The sequence below is a fragment of the Mustela lutreola genome, chromosome 3, assembly GCF_030435805.1.
Source record: "Mustela lutreola isolate mMusLut2 chromosome 3, mMusLut2.pri, whole genome shotgun sequence".
In the NCBI taxonomy this organism is placed as follows: Eukaryota; Metazoa; Chordata; class Mammalia; order Carnivora; family Mustelidae; genus Mustela; species Mustela lutreola.
In genome coordinates, this window is record NC_081292.1 from 37,618,539 (window position 1) to 37,640,098 (window position 21,560).

Consider the following 21,560-nt stretch of genomic DNA (forward strand, 5'->3'; position numbering starts at 1 on the left):
AAGTTATGTTTACTAAAGAACACAATAAACACTTAAAAAGATGTTGTTTCTTGCTATAAATTTGATCAAAAAGGCACAGTGACACGGGATTAAAACATATCTGCCTTTCCACAGTTCTTTCCAAGAAACATGACTGAATTAGAAAATCTATTGGCAAAAAAAGGTGAGAAAATCCTCCTCCTTTTGCAGTTCATTAGATTTTGTTAACACCAGCTAAGACCTTAGAACCAATTAGCATTTACTGTACTCACTTAAAACATCCATCCATCCATACACACACACACACACACACACACACACACACACACACACAGCTATTTCTATATGAATTTGGCTTTTTATTTTTTACTTTATAGACTAAAACAAGAAAAAAATGTTTAAGTGTTCAGATTATATTTCTAGACAAACATTAAAATGTATCACATACTTTTTTTATATACATGTATATCAACATTCAAGTGTATATCACATTTTATATATAAAGATACATGGTAATGAAGAAAATTGAGAGGACTTAAAAATCAGAGCATTATTCCTTGCTACTCTCATACCTCAAATTATACTTAAAGGTTGATTTCATGTGCAATTTTTATGCTTTCTTATTCCAGTGTGGTGACTTAGGTTGCCAGGCTCTTAGAGAGTTAAAAATAGTACTAAGAAAACCCAATTAAAAAAATTAAATTCATCCATGAGTTCTTAGTTCAAAAGCAACATAAAGTTTATCAGTCTTGGTTGGTTCTTACAAAGTAATATTTTGTAACCTTGTTCACAAATTATCCTAGCATACTTAAATTATTCTTAAGAAAATGTAAAATATCATCTGTTAATATTCTATAAAATATTTGGCATACAAAGATATTATCTGAAGGTGTAAAAAAATCTAAATTTTGTTTGATAAATGCTTGAATACTCTATCAAATGATGAGACTGTATTTTATAAAAGATAACTAAGAATACAGTAATATACGTTCCCTTGGGGTTAATACAGTCCTTAGTGAGAGCATGATATGTAACAGGTCTGGAATTCCTTGAGACAATAAATAATTTGCCAACCTTATAAATGAACTTATTTACTCATCTTCACTTCAACATTTCTGGGCATGAAATGCACTGATGAATTCAGTGAAGAAAAATATAAGTAAAATTTTGCAAAAATAAATACATTGGTTCATCAAGTATGACCTCATTTCTTAGTTCTAGAATTTCATCTTGCAACTTAATTTAAATGTATATATGTGAAGCAGTTCATTAAGATTACAACATTTTTTATTTTGAAATAGAAGTATACACTGTCTCAGATGCATTACATTTAACTCTTAAGATATTTAATATAATTACTGATGTTCCAATGTACAAGGTAATATAGTAACTGAGAACATATCCTCCCATATTAATTATGGTTCTAGTGTCAAACTAGAAAGAGTCAGTATTTAACATTTCATGTAGATACTGAAGCCATGTTAAAAAATGTTTTCAACAGAGGCTTAAGTGGGTAGAAGAAGAAGAAATGAAACAAGATGGGATTGGGAGGGAGACAAACCATAAGTGACTCTTAATCTCACAAAACAAACTGAGGGTTGCCGGGGGGAGGGGGTTTGGGAGAAGGGGGTGGGATTATGGACATTGGGGAGGGTATGTGATTTGGTGAGTGCTGTGAAGTGTGTAAACCTGGTGATTCACAGACCTGTACCCCTGGGGATAAAAATATATGTTTATAAAAAATAAAAAAAATTAAAGTCTAAAAAAAAAAAATGTTTTCAACAATATGAGGTAATTAGTATAATAAGCCACACCATACAGATATATACATGTGTACCCGCTGAAATAAATTTAAGTTGTGCCAAGATTTCCAAAACCACAATATATTCCAAAATTCCACTAATTCAAAAATAAATTATTTCATCAAATTTAGCCTAATACACAAAACTCCAAAAAATAAACTTTCTAAAATATGTGTTATGGAGAGTCCTTTAATGATAAGAACCAAAACATACACATAATCCAAATTGCTCAAACTTATTATAATGTTACATCTATTATATATACTATAGCTATCCCATCAATCTTTTTACACTTTTAAAATAACTGTAAAACTGTATGTCTAAAATTGTGGTTTTAATGTAAAATGTTGAGTGATTTATATAAGTGAATATAAATCTGTAGCAGTAAATTTTGCATTAATGTAAGGATCCGACAATCCAAGGGAAAGAAAATGAAGTAATCTGCCAGTAAGAAGTCCTCAAACTGGGGGTCAGATCATGTTCATGGAAACCATCTGGTTGGGACCCTCTGAGCCACACCAAACACAAATGATCTTTTAAAAAAATATCCTATTCATTAATGCATCACAGCTGCACTGAGTGTTACTTCATTTTTCCATGGCAACATCCTTTCTGTTTCAAGGATCCTATTTCAGTTTTGGTAGCAACGTGTTCTTTCGCCAATATTGAACACATTCATGTGTTAAAGTGAAGGGATTATTACAAATTCTTGAGGTAGAACCGCCTCTATTTTGATTCCTATTAGGTCAAGGGCTACATATCTAAGTATGATACACTGAGAATAAGCCAATAAACGTAAAAATTATTTGGTATTCTTATTTTAATAAATGAAATGACTGTCATGCATTTTTTGAAAGTTCCAAGTTTACATTCCATTTGAAAAGATGTATGTCTTTGTGTACCCCCAACCCATTGCCCATATGTAAGGTCTGGTAAACTTAGATTCTTCTACCTTGTTTGCTATGTAACTGTGATCGCAACTTAGTTAAAAAGAGGAGACTAAGATAGGTTTCACTTACACATTAATCTGAACACTTTAATTAGCCTACTGTCTAACATATAGAACACGTTATAAATGCTTTAAAATGTTATATCATATTTTCTGTACTTTTAAATAACGTTCTTATTTCCTATTCCCAAATAACGTTTTCCTTCTTTAAAACTGAAACTTTAGTGATGACTGTATTTTGTAAAATTTCTAAAGAATGAAATGTTCTCTGTATGAATTTTATTCTTCAGAAAACAGCTTCAAATAAAAACAAATATGAAGGAACATTTCAGGTTATATTTTCGTTCACTTTTTCTTTTATTCATGCATTCTTTAATACCTCACATAAACTGAAAGTCAGTTGTACAGATAGAAAAGATATAATCCCAGCTCTTAAAAAACTTGAAACAAGAGGGTTTTAAAATACTAATAGCCTTACAGAGTTTTCACTAGAGCATATAAGGTCTGTAATGTCAGATACTTTGCCTATTTTGTTTACAGTCTCAGTACATAGTACAGTGACTAGCATGTACTAGGTACTGACTAATTATTAAATAAGTAAACACAATTAGTTTTATTAGCATCAGATATTAATTAAAATAATTGTTTAGTGCATGTTCATCATTCATTCTACAGAGAAAACCTAGTAATTAATAAAACTGACACGTCAGCCAGATGGGTTCAACTCCAGCTGTGGAACCTTTGACAAGTCGTTTAATCTCTCTATAACTTTAGCTTCCTTATCTGTAATGGGGGGTGGGGAGGTGTCAGCTCTGATATAAAGATGCAATGTGGGCTCCTGGGTGGCTCAGTGGGTTAAGCCTCTGCCTTCGGCTCAGGTCATGATCTCAGGGTCCTGGAATTGAGTCCCACATCAGGCTCTCTGCTCGGCAGGAGTCTGCTTCCCCCTCTCTCTCTCTGCCTGCCTCTCTGCCTACTTGTGATCTCTGTCTGTCAAATAAATAAATAAATTCTTTAAAAAAAGCTAAAGATGCAATGTATTAATTCTCACCTGAAGGTTTGCTAAAAATAAAATCAGTGAACATACACTGATCATCTTCTATAACAGATCCATATATTAGCTCTCATGGACTCATAAGACATGTTCACGGTATCTTTATTTAAAAAGACTTGCACTTATGATATAACTGTTTACATATATAGAGGCCATCAGACATGTAGTATTCCATTTGCATGATAACAAATATATTAACTATTGACTAAATCACAGTTTTCCTATTCTATAAATTCTTAATACACTATGAAAATATTTGGGGTGTCATCATATATAGTAGGAAATCTAAATATACCCACTTTAGGGCATTAAGTTAAAAACCTCAAAAGTGCACCTTAGTTGTCTTTTCCAGACTGTTGAAAATCCACATTTTTCCATAAATATCTGCTAAGAGAAAACATGAAAAAATGCTAACACTGAAATTCCAGACTTCTTTCTTCTAACAAACTACCCCATGCAATTGTGGTCACCTTCTCAATGCCTATAAATAAAAATATGAACCTTGCAAAATTTTAAGCATTAAATGTAAATAATTACTCTTACAGATAAGGTGGTTAGTAGTTGATCTGTCTAGTCTCAAATGCTTACCCTTGTTTAATCATAGAGATAGGCCAGGAAGTTCACTGGATATAAGGACATCAAGTATATCATGCAATATGATTATTGCATCACTGATCATATTCTATATGTAACTTCCTGGGAGAGAGAACTCAAGAAGTCTAGCTCAACTAGTTTATGGGACCTAAGACACATCAAAATCAAGGAATGTGGAAGTAGTTCTCTAAGCATTATTAGCAGAAGAAGGAGACCAAGAGGCTTGGTATAGAAAATAAAGACTCCACTCTATTATATAGTCTACTCAGAAAGCTTCAGAAATGAAAGAAACACCTAGAAAATGCCATGTAACAGAAACATGGTCTTTAATGTGATAAAAAGGAGTCTGGCAAAAACTAGGGCAATGTTCTCTTTTATTAGTGAATTTTAGGCCAGAATATTTCTATTTTGTTAACTGCATGCCATTGCCAATCATGTGCTTCTGGAATAAAATGTAGCTTTTTGAAGTATAATAGATAAGATCTTTGCAGATCAGCTGATAGAGAAAAACTGCAAAGAACTAAGTTTATATTAATCTTTCAAGAAAAAGGCTCTCAAACCAAGTTCACATTTTAAAAAACTGTAGACTACATAAAGTACTATAACATAATCCGTTAAGATGAAATGTGGAAGTTACTTTTCCCACTGAAAAACAAGTAAGTTACAGTGAATATTGTTTATGTCTAAATACAAGATATGTCTATCATAAGTAAAAGAAAACATGGGCTTTAGCAAATACCAAGTTTGGCTGCAAAAAAAAATTTCCAGAAATTCTGATTCCAAACACTTTGATGACTTCAAGTATGATGTTCTGTTTTATCTGATGACAACTCCAGCATTTTCTGTTTTATATTTTGGTTCATAAAATTATCTTGGAAAATTTTAAAACTCAGAAATTTAGGGCCTAGATTTTAATCATTTAATCAGAATCAAGTTTTATCTTTCAACCCTTCCAGAACACATTAACATGTGAAAATATCTAAATAAACAGCATGTATAATACACAGCTGGGACTAGGAATGAAACAAGTAAGTGCCTAGGTCATATACAAAATAACCTATACAAAGATATAATCATTAGTACTCCTGTAATTATATGTTCATTTATACTCAATAAGTTTAGTCAAATGAGGAACATCAGTCTAAACTGCACCCATAAAAATGGTGAACATAGCAAATTTTATGTTAGTGTATCTTACCACAATTAAAAATTTTTAAAAGAAGAAAAAAAGGAGGAACATCAGTATCTCTACTTATAACTAATCCATAATAACATATAAGATTAAGTTTTTGTTGGTGACAAAGCTATGAAGGCACTGTATCATTATAAAACAAACAAAAGAACCAAAAGAATCCCACAAGGATGTTAGAATTGGAAATAATCTTAAACATCATGTAACCATTTCATATTACAGATAAGTAAAATCAAGTCCATAGTTAAGATCAAGAATTTAATAAGTACAGGTTTCTTGGAATTCTACACACCATTCATTGGCTTCCATGAACTTTCTGACTTTTCCATCTACATTTCTGATCTCTCTCTCACAGTCAGCTTCAAGAACACTCTCAGTGTCTACTCTAGACATGGTATTCCCTTGGCCCACTGCTCTTTCAACTTTACATATTTTTTGAATGACTATTCTCCTAGTTTTAACCATCTATAGATGATTCCCAAAATTATTATCTCTACTGTGAATCTCTTCCTTAGCCTCCAAATATGAATATCTTATGGTCTAATAGAAACCTGGCTATCTCACAGGTATTTCTTATTTATTATTATTTTTTAAAATATATATGTGGGAAGAGTGAGATCAGTTTTTTGTTTTTTGGTTTTTTTAAAGATTTTTATTTATTAGATCACAAGTAGGTAGAGAGACAGGCAGAGAGAGAGGAAGAAGCAGGCTCCCCACTGAGCAAAGAGCCCTTTGCGGGGCTCGATCCCAGGACCCTGGGATCATGACCTAAGCCGAAGGCAGAGGCTTTAACCCACTGAGCCACCCAGGTGCCCCCTCACAGGTATTTCAAATGAATGCATTAAATAAACTTCCTGTTTGCCCCTAACTCTGAAAAGCTGTTTTCTTTTACCATTTCATGGCATCACTATCCACCCAAAGGCTAAAACTGGTCCCTAGAATACCACTTAGACAGCCTCCTTCCTCTCATTCCCCAAAACCAACAGTAACTAGGCCATTCTGACCTTATGTTAAATATCTCAGGGATGGGGCACCTGAGTAGCTCAGTAGGTTAAGCATCTGCCTTCAGCTCAGGTCATGATCCCAGGGTCCTGGGATGGAGCCCCACATCAGGCTTCCAGCTCAGCGGGGAGCCTGCTTCTCCCTCTCCTTCTCCCGTCCCTCTCCCTTGATTATGCTCGCTCTCTTTCTGTCAAATAAATAAATAAAATATTTAAAAAAACATCCCAGGAACCATTGACCATGTCCAATTTGGCCCGTTGTCTAGTGTTTTCTGATTTGTATACTGAATATTTAAAATCCTTTAAATAATGTTCAAAATAAACAGTAAAATTAATTTTTTAAGAAAAAGCTCAAAATTTGTGTATTTTTATAACTTTATCAAGAAGAACACATTATATGTATTCACATAATTGTGTTAACGTGTAAAATGTGCCAAGAGTTTTCATCTAAGTTACAGAAATGAGACGGCATACACAAGTGTTAAGAGTGAGATTACTTTTTTATCAATATTAAGTGTTACCAGTGCAATTATTTTTTACCAATATTTAAGGTACTGAAAATTATAAAAAATTACAGAAATTAAAACCATGGTTTTCTTTTACCTGTAGTGTGAGACTCTTTACTGCATTCCACACTAATCCAATAAATTCTTTCATTCTTTCTTCAGGACTTCGACAGCCTTCAGAGAGATTCAGCATGGCTTTCACAGGAATTGACAATGGTCGGGATTCTAAGTACAAGAACAGTTAACACACATGTACTTTACTGTTTCATAAAAATATACAGAAAATAATTTCAGAAATTACTCTTAATTTAATAATAACTTATAACAATATGTATTATTTCCAAACAGATCCATATATATTTTATACAATATATGTTAATCCAAATACGTAATTTTTATGCACCACTTTAGGTACTTTCTTTTTTTAAGATTTTATTTATTTATTTGACAGAGAGAGAGATCGTAAGTAGGCAGAGGCAGGTGGGGGGGGGGAACCAGGCTTCTTTCTTTCCTTGCTTAATACTTCCAAGTGAGATTACAAAATACTATATTAGATCACTTTATATTATAGAATTACTGATTTTTGCAACTATGCAAAAATAAGCAAAACTGATCTGTTAAAAGCCAGGGGCACGTTGGGTTACTCTTATCAGGAATTGGTGACTGGGAGGTGACTCTGGAACAATGTTATAATCTAATATTCTATTTACTGAATACATGGATATATCCACTTAACAAAAATTCATTAAGTTGTAACCTAACAATCTGCCCATTTCTCAGTATTAAGATAATACTGCAATAAAAGCTTTACTTAAAAAAAGGTAAAGGAAATTCAACAACAAAACATTTGATTCATCTAAAATGGGTAAGAAACAAGTCTTCCTACATATGAATTCTCCTGAACAAAAGCTTATCCATAGACCCTCTCGAGTTTAAAAGCTGATTTTTGAAAGTAACCAAGAGAAGTACGTCATTATACAAAAAGCTGATTTGTAGATTAAGAAAATGTGATATTCCACTCCATATAGCATGTTATCAAAATTTTATCTACCTAAATTACAAGAATCAGAGAATCTCAATAACTTTAATGTAAAATTTCAGAAATTACTCTTAATTTAATAATAACTTATAACAATATGTATTATTTCCAAACAGATCCATATATATTTTATACAATATATGTTAATCCAAATACGTAATTTTTATGCACCACTTTAGGTACTTTCTTTTTTTAAGATTTTATTTATTTATTTGACAGAGAGAGAGATCGTAAGTAGGCAGAGGCAGGTGGGGGGGGGGGACCAGGCTTCCCGGTGAGCAGGGAGCCTGATGTGGAACTCCATCCCAGGACCCTGAGATCATGACCCGAGCTGAAGGCAGAGGCTTAACCCACTAAGCCACCCAGGCGCCCCTAGGTACTTTTTAAATAGCATAAAATAAATCAGATCTTGCTCTTTAAGAATCTGATTAAGTCTGATGGTCCTAAAATTCTCTCCAAAGTAAATGCTACCATATCACTACTACATGATCTACCGTTGCCGTATCTCATTCTCTCCCCATCTCCTCAACTTGGTTTATTTGGATTTGTATTAGATTAATAATACCTTAAGGTCATGGAGCATAAACCTTTTTCCTCATACTTATAAACCCAAGTCTACCATATTATGCATGTTAGAAATTCAAAGAATGTTTATTTAAAAAGAGTCTGGGAGCGATCCATGGAGATATTTGGGAGCAGAGCATTCTAGGCAGATAAAACAGTAATGCAAAATTCCTCAGTTAGGGGCCCCTGGGTGGCTCAGTGGGTTAAAGCCTCTGCCTTCAGCTCAGGTCATGATCCCAAGGTCCTGGGATGGAGGCCCGCATTGGGCTCTCTGCTCAGCAGGATGCCTGCTTCCTCCTCTCTCTCTGCCTGCCTCTCTGCCTACTTGTGATCTCTGTCAAATAAATAAATAAAATCTTAAAAAAAAAAAAAGTCCTCTGTTATGTGTACTTGGGAGGGGCAGAGGGAGAAATAGACTTCCTGCTAAGTGTGGAGCCTGACTTGGGGCTTGATCCTAAGACCCTAAAATACTGAGCTGAAGGCAGTCACTACATGCGGCACCCAAGTACCCTGCTGCGTACTTAGGATTTTCAAGAAACAGTATAGAGGCAATGAGGGCCACAGCAAAGTAAAGAATGACAGAAGTAGGGAATGAAGTCAGAGCTATAAATAAGGACCAATCATACAGCGCTTATATAGGTCATGGGAAGAAGTTTGGTTTTTGCCTTGAAAAAGCTAGGATATGATAATGGATCCTAAATACAGTCATAAAATTACTGGTCATATTTTAATAGAATTTTTCTCTGGGTACTCTGTAGAAAAATAGGCTACAAGTATTAAAACAGGAAGACAATATGTAAGAGATGGTAGCTACGGTAAAGGTAGTTAACAGTGATGGAATTCTGTATCCATGTAAAAGCTATAGCCACCTGGACTTACTGATGGACTACAAATACATTAAGAGAGAATGATGAAGAAAGGATGACTCCAAGGTTTTAGGTTGCAGCAGATCAAAGAATGGAGCTGTAAGAGAAAGAGAATCCAGAAGGGAAAAAAATAAATCCTTAGTTTTTTAAACCTGTCAAGTCTTTGTCAAGAGTGAATGCATACAAACAACTTCTAAAGAATGGTCAGTATCCACACTATTATTTGAAACAGTTTTTAAAAAGGGGGGAGGCACGGGCGCCTGGGTGGCTTAGTGGGTTGAAGCCTCTGCCTTCGGTTCGGGTCATGATCCCGGGGTCCTGGGATCAAGCCCCGCGTAGGGCTCTCTGCTCTCTCTGCTCGGCGGGGAGCCTGCTTCCTCCTCTCTCTCTGCCTACTTGTGATCTCTGTCTGTCAAATAAATAAATAAAATCTTAATTTAAAAAAAGGGGGGGAGGCAGGTAAGAAGAGAAGGGAAATGGAGAGGGAAAATGCTAAGCAACTTACCTGACCATTGGAAAAAAATCGTTAAATTAATTTTTTAATATCCACAATGAAGATTATGCTCATTCATTTTTTTAAGGGATTTTTATTTATTTATTTGACAGAGAGAACACAAGCAGGGGGAGTGACAGGCAGAGGGAGAGGGAGAAGCAGACTTTCTGCTGAGCAGGGTTCCCTCTGTGGAGCTCAATCCCAGGACCCTAAGATCATAACCTGAGCCAAAGGCAGATGCTTCACCTCTTGAGCCATCAAGGCACCCCTAATTCATTCATTTAAAATGAGAAACAGTTATAGGTATGAAAGAAAGCGTATTTTTTTTTTAAAGATTTTATTTATTATTTATTTGTCAGAGAGAGAGCAAGTGAGAGCAAGCATAGGCAGAGTGGAAGGCAGAGTCAGAGGGAGAAGCAGGCTCCCTGCGGAGCAAGGAGCCCGATGTGGGACTTGATCCCAGGACGCTGGGATCATGACCTGAGCCGAAGGCAGCTGCTTAACCAACCGAGCCACCCAGGCGTCCCAAGAAAGCGTATTTTTTAAAGATTTTATTTATTTATTTGACAGGCAGAGATCACAAGTAGGCAGAAAGGCAAGCGGAGAGAGATGGGAAAACAGGCTCCCCGCCGAGCAGAGAGCCTGATGCAGGGCTCGATCCCAGGATCCCGGGATCATGACCCAAACAGAAGGCAGAGGCTTCAACCCACTGAGCCACCCAGGTGCCCCGAAAGTGTATTTTTGATTACTTGTGAAATGAGAAAAATACATATGTGTAGTACAATCCAAATATATTTTTAAAACAATGTGTGGGTTTGGGTGTGATCTGTCTACCCCACGTACAAAAAGAGTTATAGAAGAGTTTTTAAAAAAGCAAACCCATAGTAGAGGTTACCTCTGAGGGGAGTAAAACAGAATTGATGAGGGGTAAGAGGAAAGGGGTATTTAACACTATATTCCATATATCTCAGAATTAATTAAATGTTTTACAACAATGAATTACCTACTATAATTTTCTTAATAAAACACACATTAATTTGCTTCCTTCTCCCGTAGACTTCATCACTGTCTTTTGTACATTACTAGTTCTAAACCCATGGTAGAATTCTGCCAAATTAAATAACTGACTTAAATATAGACCAACCACACAAAACCTGCACATGGAAATTTACAGGATCTTTATTCACAATTGCCAAACTTTGGAAGCAACTAAGATGTCCTTCAGTAGGTAAATCAATAAACTGTGGTACATACAAAAAATGCAATATTATCTTTCACTTAAAAGAGATGAGTTACCAAAGCCATAAAAACACATGGAGGAAATTTAAATGCATCTTACCATGTGAAAGAAGCCAGTCTGAAAAGGCTACATACTAATTCAAAGTATATGACTTTCTGGAAAAGACGAAACTATGGAAATGGTAAAAAGATCACTAGTTACTAGGAGGTAAGGAGGAGAGAGCAAGGAACAGGCAGAGCACAGAAGATTGTAGCACAGTATAACTACTCTGTAAGGTACTACAATAGTGGATACAGGTTCACTATAAATTTGGCCAAACCCACAGAATGAACACCACCATCAGTGAGTTGTAAACTATGGACTTTGGATGATAATGAGGTAAGTTCATCAATGATAACAATGTAACATTTTGGTAGAGAGTGTTGATAATGATAATGCATGTGTAGGGGCAGGGGATACATTGGAAACCTCTGTACCTTCTCAATTTCACTGAGCACTTAAAACTGCTTTAAAAAATAAACTCTAGGGGCACTTGGGTTAAGCATCCTACTCTTGGTTTCAGCTCAGGTCATGATCTCACAATTGCAAGATCAAGCCCCATGTTGGGCTCTGTACTGAGAGCATGGAATTGAGATTCACTCCTCTCCCTCTGCCCCTCCCAGGTCCTGCTCTCTTAAAAAATAAATAAATAAATTCTATAAAAATACATTTTTAGTAGCAATCAAAATTTTAAAATTCTTTGAACAATGAACACCAAAGGTTTTCAAAGAAATTTCTATGGTCAAATTTTGAAAATCTAGTATAGAATATCAGTTACTTATAAATACCATAAAATTCTGGTTATTAGAGATGTGAAATCACATTATTTTTGATACATTAATTTTTAATCCATATTTTCTAAAAGAGGTGAGGAAGATAATTTTTAAAAAGGACAATTTTTTGTAGTTATATATATTTCACAGGTAGGATATGAAAATTATCGTAAATTCTGCCAATCTTATCTATATTTTATTTAATCAAAACCTCTAACAGCTGCTACATGCCAAGTCTTTGCCTTAAAAACTTAACAAATACTACTTGGTTTAAGTCTCATAATAACACCATTATTTAGACTCTTATTCTCACCATTTTTGGATTAAAAAATTGACCATACAGAGATTAAGTAACTTATTCTAAGTCACCCAGCTGGCAAGTGGCTAAACAGTGATGTAAATCCAGGAAGTCTGACTCCAAAGTCCATGTTTTTAACAACTGTGCTATGGCAGCTCTTCTGTTTTTTGAATCTTGTGCTGTAACTTTGAATTCTACCAAATAAATAGTGAATGTATCATATTTTTACTCAAGATTATGGTACCACCAATTGTTCAGAAATCATCAGATTTGTTCAGTCTCCCTGGAGCTATAAAAAACCTAGATTTAGCATTGTAGTCTGATATCTATTATACTTCCTGTTTGCAACAATGATAAATAACGTACTTTTAATAATAATAAATAAGGTACTTTTGAGACTGAATATTTACTGATTAAAATAATAATCTGTTCTTGGGTATGTACTGTCCAACTTGGTGCAATATCAATCCTTCATGTCTGCGCCATGGAAAATGCACTGCACTGGGTTTTTGGGAAGATGGTGGAGTAAGAGGGCTCTAAATTCACCTCAAACCATGAATATAGTATGTAACATTCACATAAGTGCAAATAAACCAGAAAACAATCCAAAGACTGTCAGTAAAAACTCTACAACTAAAAAGAGGTAAGAGGCCGCATCCAAGAAGATTTGAAATGGGCAGACACACAATCAGGAGCTAAAGGGATCCTTAGGTCTGTCCACAGGAGGGAGGGACTCCATAGGCATAGAAAGGAGCGAGAAACAGACCCTCATATAAGGAGCCCACATAGGGAAGACAAATCCCTATATTATTTGGCTTTGAAAACCAGAGGGCCAAATTTTGTGAGTTCTTAGAACCAGTGGGACTTAAAACCTGCAACTTTAAAATATCAGCCAGGCTGGGCTCTGGGAGATCCCATCCGGTGAGAGACTCAGTCCCTTCCCTTAAAGAGACAGTCCACAGAGATAAGCATAGAAACAGCAATTTCAAAAGCACCTGGGACATAAAGTGGTTCCGCTACAAAAGCAGGATGTAAGCAATGTATATAAGAGACACCCCTGAAGTTTCAGGTTCTATGAGCAGGGTACACAGCATTGCAGGGCACTACAAGACCTATTCATCATAAAGCCATTACCTTCAAGAGCAAGAGACATAGCTGACTTTCCTAACACACAGAAATAGACACAGTTATACAAAAAATGAGAAGACAAAAGAGTATGTCCCAAATGAAAGAACATGACAAAATCACAGCAAGACACCAAAGCAAAATGGAGATAAGTAATATGTCTGATGGAGAATTTAAAGTAGTTATCATATAAAGACACTCATGGGACTTGAGAAAAGAGTGGAGGACATCAGTAAGACCCTTAACACAGTGATTTAAAAAAAAAAATCACAGATGAAGATTGAATGAACATTCAATTTCAATGAAATTGAAAATACATTAGATGTAATAAATAGTACACTAGAGGAAGCAGAAGAATCAGTGACCTGGTGGATAGAGTAATGGAAACTGGTCAAGCTGACCAGGTGAGAGAAAAAAATTATACAAAACGAGAACAGACTTTGGGAATGAAATGACACCATCAGGCAAATAACACCTGCATTACAGAAATCTCATACAGAGAAGACAGAGAAAAGAAGGCAGAAAATGTCTTTGAAAAAATAATAGCTAAAAACTTCCCAAATTTGGGAAAGGAAATAGAAATCCAGATCAAGGATGCATAGAGCACTTCAAACAAAGTAAACACAAGAAGGTCGACACCAAGGCATGTAGTAATTCATATGGCAAACGCCAGTGGTAAAGAGATAATTTTAAAAGCAATAGAAGAAACAAAAACAGTTATATACATGGGAAATATCATACAGCTACCAACTGATTTTTCTTCAGAAATTCCAGGTCAGAAGAAAATGGCAGGATATAATCAAAGCACTGAAATGAAAAATGTCTGCAGCCAAGAATAGTCTAGATGGCAAGGCTATCACTCAAAACAGAAGGAGAAACAAAGTTGCTGAGACAAACAAAAGTTAAAAGAATTCTTCACCACTAAATCAGTCCTACCAGAAACATTAAAGGAGACTTTTTGGATGGAAAAGAAAGACATAAGTAAGATTAAGAAAAGAAGGAAGCAGGAAAGCACCAAAAATAAATATACCTGTAAGAATTAGTCAAGGGACTCACAAAATAAAAAATGTAGAGTAGGACACCAAATACCTAAAACGTGCTGTGGAGAGAAGTAAAGACTGGGCTCAAACGTAAGCAACTATCAACTTACTATGGACTATCTTCTGCATATGCAGAAGATCTTATGTACAAACCTACCAGTAACTGCAAATTAAAAACCAGTAATATATATGGAAAAAATAAACAGAAAGAAATCCATGTATACTATTAAAGAAATCCAAATAACCATGAGAGAAGAGAGCAAGGGAAGAAAGGAACAGACAGGAGCTATAGAAACAAATACTTAAAAAAGTAACAAAATGACAATACATACCTAACAATAATTACTTTGGATATAAATGGACTAACCACTCCAATCAAAACATTGTGTGATGTAACAGACTAAAAAAACCCCAAATGCATCTACATGCTGTGTACAGAGACTCATTTCAGACCTAAAGACACATACAGAGTGAAAGTGAAGGGAATGAAAAGCATTTATCATGTAAAGGAATGTGAAAAGAAAGCCAGAGTAGTGATACTTACATAGGACAAAAAATACTTTAAACAAAGGCTATAACAATAGACAAAGACACTATATAATCATAAATACAACATATCAACAAGAAGATATAACAATTTTAAATATTTATGCACCCAACATGGAAGAATCAAATACATAAAGCAGTTCACAACAAACATAAAGGAAATAATCAATAGTCAATACTGTAGTACTGATACTACATTAATAGTGGGGGACTTTTAACACACCACTTACATTAATGGCTAGATCATCCAAACAGAAAACTAACAAGAAAAGAGTGGCTCTGAATGACACTGAATCAGATGGATTTTAACAAATATATTCACAACATTCCATTCTAAAATAGAAGAATACATCTTCTTTTCATGTGCAAGTGGAATATTCTACAGAAAAGATTGCATATGAGGCCAGAAGACCAGTCACAACAAATTCAAAATGACTGAAGATTAACTGTGCATTTTTCTGTTCACAATGCTGTAAAACTAGAAATCCAGCATAAGAAAAAAATCTGCAAAAAGCACCAACACAGGGAGGTTAAATTACATGCTACTAAACCATGAATGGGTCAAACAAGAAATCAAAGATGAAATTTAAAAAACAAAAAACAAAAAACGATGAGGACAAATGAAAATGAAAATCCAATATCTTTGAGAGGAAGCAAAAGCAGTTCTAAGAGGGAAGTTTATAGCAATACAAACCTACCTCAAGAAACGAGAAAAATTTCAAATAAAAAGCCTTAAAAAAAAAAAAGGAAAAACAAAACTCAACACAAGTAGAAGGAATGAAATAATAAAAATTAGAACAGGAAATAAGTGAAATGGAAACTGAAAAAACAAAAAATCAATGAAACCAAAACCTGTTTCTTTGAAAAGATCAAAACTGATACCCTTTAGCCAGACTTAAAAGAGCAAGACAGAGAGAGGACTCAAACAAACAAAATTAGAAATGAAAGAGGAAAAATAAAAACCATCATCAGCACAGAAACACAAAGGACTGTAAGAGAATATTGTGGAAAATTATATGCCAACAAATTGGGCAATCTAGAAGAAATGGATCATTTCCTAGAAGTACATAACTTCTCAAAACTAAATCAGGAAGAAACAAAATATGAATAGACAAATAACCAGCAATGAAATGGAATCTGTAATCAAAAAACTCCCCCCAAACAAAAGCCCAAAACCAGATGACTTAGAGATGAATTCTACCAAACATTTAAAACCTATTCTTTTCAAACTATTTCTCAAACCAGAAAAGAAGAAAGAAAACTTCCAAATTCAAATTCATTTGATGCTACCATTATCCTGATTCCAGAACCAAATAAAGATGCTACAAAAAAAAAAAAAAAAAAAAAAAGAGAGAGAGAGAGAGAGAGAGAGAACTACAGGTCAAAATCTCTGATGAAGATAGATGCAAAATTTTCAACAAAATACTGGCAAGACTAAACCCAACCATACATTTAAAAAATCAGCCATCGGGGCGCCTGGGTGGCTCAGTGGATTAAGCCACTGCCTTCGGCTCAGGTCATGATCTCAGGGTCTTGGGATCGAGTCCCGCATCAGGCTCTCTGCTCAGCAGGGAGCCTGCTTCCCTCTCTCTCTCTCTCTCTGGCTGCCTCTCTGTCTACTTGTGATTTCTCTCTGTCAAATAAATAAATCTTAAAAAAAAAAAAATCAGCCATCATGATCAAGTGGGATTTATTCCTGGGTTGAGAGGGTGGTGCAATATTCACAAATCAATAAACATAATATATCACATCAATAAGAGAGAAAATAAAACCATATAATTATTTCAATACATGAAGAAAAAGCATTTGACCAAGTACAACATCCATTCATGATAAAAACCCTAAAGAAGGAGACTTAAAAGGAACATACCTCAACACAATAAAGGCCATATATGAGAAACTACAGCTAAAATCATCCTCAATAATGGAAAAACTGAGAGCATTTTCTCAAAGGAGAAAAACTAAAGTAAAAAATAAGACACTCTTGTTGTCCACTCTTACCACATTTATTCAACATGTACTGGAAGTCCTAGTCACAGCAATTAGACAACAAAAAGGAATAAAAGAGATCCAAATTGGAAAGGAAGAAATAAAATTCTCACCAAGATATTACTAGAACTGATAGAATCCAGTAAAGTTATAGGATACAATATTAATGGGCAAAAATCTGCTGCATTTCCTATATACTAATAATGAAGCAGCAGAAAGAAAAAATTTTAAAAATCCCATTTACAATTGCACCAGAAATAGACTACTTAGGAATAAACATAACCAAGGAGGTGAAAGATCCGTACTCTGAAAACCACAGAACACTGAAAAAAGAAATTGAAGAGGACACAAAGGAATGGAAAGACACTCCATGCTTATGGATTGGGTGAATAAACCTTGTTAAAATGTACATACCATCCAAAGCAATCTATAGATTTAATGTAATCCCTATCAAAATATCAACAGATCGGACTAGAACAAATAATCCTAAAATTTGCATAGAGCCACAGAAGACCCTGAATAACCAGAGCTATCTTTTTTTTTTTTTTTAAGATTTTATTTATTTATTTGACAGAGAAAAATCACAAGTAGATGGAGAGGCAGGCAGAGAGAGAGAGAGGGAAGCAGGCTCCCTGCCGAGCAGAGAGCCCGATCCGGGACTAGATCCCAGGACCCTGAGATCACGACCTGAGCCGAAGGCAGCGGCTTAACCCACTGAGCCACCCAGGCGCCCTAACCAGAGCTATCTTGAAAAAGAAAACTAAAGCTGGAGGTATTACATTTCCAGACTTCAAAGCTGTAGTAATCAAAATAGTATAGTACTAGCACAAAAACAGACATACAGAACAGAGCGAAAAATCGATGAATTAAAAAAAGAAAAAAATACAGAAATAAACCCACAATTACATGGTCAATTACCCTTTGACAAAGCAGGAAAGAATATCCAAAGGGAAAAAGTCAGTCTCTTTAACGAGTGGTATTGAGAAAACTGGACAGCAACATGCAAAAGAAAGAAACTGGACCACTTCCTTACACCATACACAAAAATAGATTCTAAACAGAATAAAGATCTAAATTGAAACCTGAAACCACAAAAATTCTACAAGAGGCACAGGCAATAATTTCTCTGACGTGTGCGATAACAACATATTTCTACATATGTGTGCTGAGGCAAGGGAAACAAAAGCAAAAATACACTACTGGTGGGGCGCCTGGGTGGCTCAGTGGGTTAAAGCCTCTGCCTTCAGCTTCAGGTCATGATCCCAGGGTCCTGGGATCAAGCCCTGCATCGGGCTCTCTGCTCAGCGGGGAGCCTGCTTCCCCCCTCTCTCTGCCTGCCTCTCTGCCTGCTTGTCATCTTTGTCAAATAAATAAATAAATAAAATCTTTAAAAAAAATTTTTTAGGGCGCCTGGGTGGCTCAGTGGGTTAAGCCGCTGCCTTCGGCTCAGGTCATGATCTCAGAGTCCTGGGATCGAGTCCCACATCGGGCTCTCTGCTCAGCAGGGGGCCTGCTTCCTCCTCTCTCTCTGCCTGCCTCTCTGCCTACTTGTGATCTCTCTCTCTCTCTCTGTCAAATAAATAAATAAATAAATCTTTAAAAAAAATTTTTTTTTAAATACACTACTGGGACTACTAAATAAATATAAAAAGCTTCTGCACAGGGGAACAAGCAATCAACAAAACCAAAAGGCACACTACTGAATGGGAGAAGATATTTGCAAAAGGGTTAGTATCCAAAATATATAAAGAAAGAAATTATACAACTCAACATCCAAAGAAACGAATAATCCAATTAAAATGTGCAGAAGAAATGAACAGACATTTCTCCAAAGAAGACGTCCAGATGGCCAACAGACACATGAAAAGATGTTCAATGTCATTCATTATCAGGGAAATGCAAATCAAAATTACAATATCATCTCACATCTGTCAGAATGGCAAAGATCAAAAACAAAGGAAACAGGTATTAACAATGATACAGAGAAAAAGGAACTCTTGTGCCCCACTGAGGGGAATGTAAACTAGTACAGGCACTATAGAACACAGTATGGAGTTTCCTCAGAAAATTACAAATAGAATTGCTCTATAATCTGGTATTATACACACTACCGGGTATTCACCTAAGAATATAAAAACACTAATTCAAAAGGATATATGCACTCCTGTGTTTACTAAAGCAATATTTACAACAGCCACATTATGGAAGTAGCCTAAGTGTCCATCGATAAATGAATGCATAAAGAAGATACAGTGTACACACACACACGCATGCACACACACTGGAATATTATTCAGGATAAGAATGGAATTTGCTGTTTGCAATGACATGGATGGAGCTAAAGAGTATAATGTTAAGCAAAGTAATTCAGTCAGAGATACACAAATCATATGATTTCATTCACATGTGGAATTTAACAAACAAAACACACAAGCAACGGAGGAAAAAAAAAAGAGAAAGAGACAAAGCAAAAAACAGATCCTTAACTTTAGAAAACAAACAGATGGTTACCAGAGGGGAGGTGGGTAAGGGCATGTGTGAAATAAGTGAACGGGATTAAGAGTACACTTATCTGATAAGCAGTAAATAATACAAAGAATTATTGAGTCACTATATTGTACATATGAAATTAATAAAACATTGTATGTTAACCATACTGGAATTACAATAAAAAAATAAAAACTAAAAGAAAGGTACTGCACTCAGACTCAACTTGAGTGCTTTAGTAGTCCCACTTGCCATAATAATGAAGGAAAGCAATTTAATCTAAATGTCAGAAATTAATACTACTACCATCTAATGTCAACAATATACTATTCACTTTAAATGTGGTAATGTGTATAAAAATATTTCATTAAAGAACTTCAAGTATAAGAAAATGATGGTGAAAAAATATTGACTGTAAACTGTAGAAAAGAACTGAGAAGTTATCAGATCTGTAACCCAAATACCCTCCTTTTTTATCACAATCAACCTATTGTTGTAGTTCTACCTTTAATACCACTTCCTCTGAAAAAAAGTCAGTGATTTCCCCAAATTAGATTTGGTCCTTCCTCTCTCATCTCACAGAATTCTGACATAATTCTGTATAACATATTTAATTCTTGATGGTATTGTATTAAACATCTGAATATTTGTCTCTCCAAAATAAGCAGTATAGCAACATGGTATAGTAATAAATGGTAGTTGTTAATGCTTGAACTTTGAACATATTCTGAGTTCTGCCCCACTAACCACTGTACTCTTCCAATAAGAAATAATCTTGGATTCATATTAATGTAAACCAATTAGATAAAATTGGCTGAAAAATCATAAAGCTAAAAGTCCCAAGCCAAATAATTAAATGATCATATACTTTTGCTTCAACATATCAATGATTTACATCAGAATATTCCTTTTCCTTCTTACCATTGTATTAGAATCTGGTAACAATTACTCAAAGTAAGTCTGTCAAAACCCCCATTCCTATTTTGAGGGTTTGAGTAATAACGCCAATGATAAAATGGCAACTTTAAGTATTCTATAATATACATAAACCAGCAGCACCACATACTGCATTTGGGACCAAATAGCTTATGCTACTGAGTTCAGGACTCTCACAATAAAAAAGTTACTTCATGATTTTAAAGAGTCAAAAAATATTTGCCAGCTACAACAATGAAATTCATTTCTCATAGTAAGTGCTTCTCAGAATTTAGCCTTGTTTGGGGTTTTCATCATCTGCTTAAATTCAAAAGGATATATGCACTCCTGTGTTTACTAAAGCAATATTTACAACAGCCACATTATGGAAGTAGCCTAAGTGTCCATCGCTAAATGAATGGATAAAGAAGATACAGTGTACACACACACACGCATGCCTTAAAGAGGTGCTATCACAAAAGTGGGTCAGGTTTAGTAATTAATTGAAAAAGGAGAATGACTTGTAATAAGAGAGTCAAGAATAAAAAATTCTTATAGCATTGTTTCTTTAACCTTAAGACATCTGACCATCAATTTATATATTTATGCACTCTAATCTTCATAATGCTGATAACTAAGACAGTATTTATTTCACTGAAAGGGCAATCTATGGTTCTTCTATTTCATGTAGCAGCCTGAAATAGCATAGTGGCTTACTCAGTAAATACTGGGTGATTCACTCAATTGATAAAATTTTAATTGTAGTTAGCATACAGTATTAGTTTCAGATGTATAACATAGTGATTCACCAATTATATATATTACAGTATCTTTTTTGAAAGAGAAAAAGTCCTGTGTGTACTTTATTAAAATCTTTCCCTAGTGGCATATTATTTGACATTTGTAAAAAAAAAAAAAAAAAAATGCAACTTTGGGGGCACCTGGGTGGCTCAGTCCGTTAGGCATCTGACACAGTTTTGGCTTGGGTCATGATCTCAGGATCCTGAGATCAATTCCCCACGTTGGGCTCTGTGCTCAGCGTGGAGTTTGTTTGTCCCTCTCCCTCTGC

At 35.0% G+C, this 21,560-nt stretch overlaps 1 protein-coding gene across 7 annotated transcripts in view; it reads right to left on the reverse strand.

The window, feature by feature from the left end:
* Positions 1-21,560, reverse strand: part of VPS13B (vacuolar protein sorting 13 homolog B) — a 792,142-nt gene that overhangs the window by 415,008 nt on the left and 355,574 nt on the right. For all 7 annotated transcript variants that reach the window (XM_059165934.1, XM_059165936.1, XM_059165932.1 and 4 more), the window contains one exon: positions 7,175-7,302. In XM_059165934.1, coding sequence (XP_059021917.1) covers positions 7,175-7,302 — 128 coding nt within the window. The remainder of the gene's footprint in view (positions 1-7,174; positions 7,303-21,560) is intronic.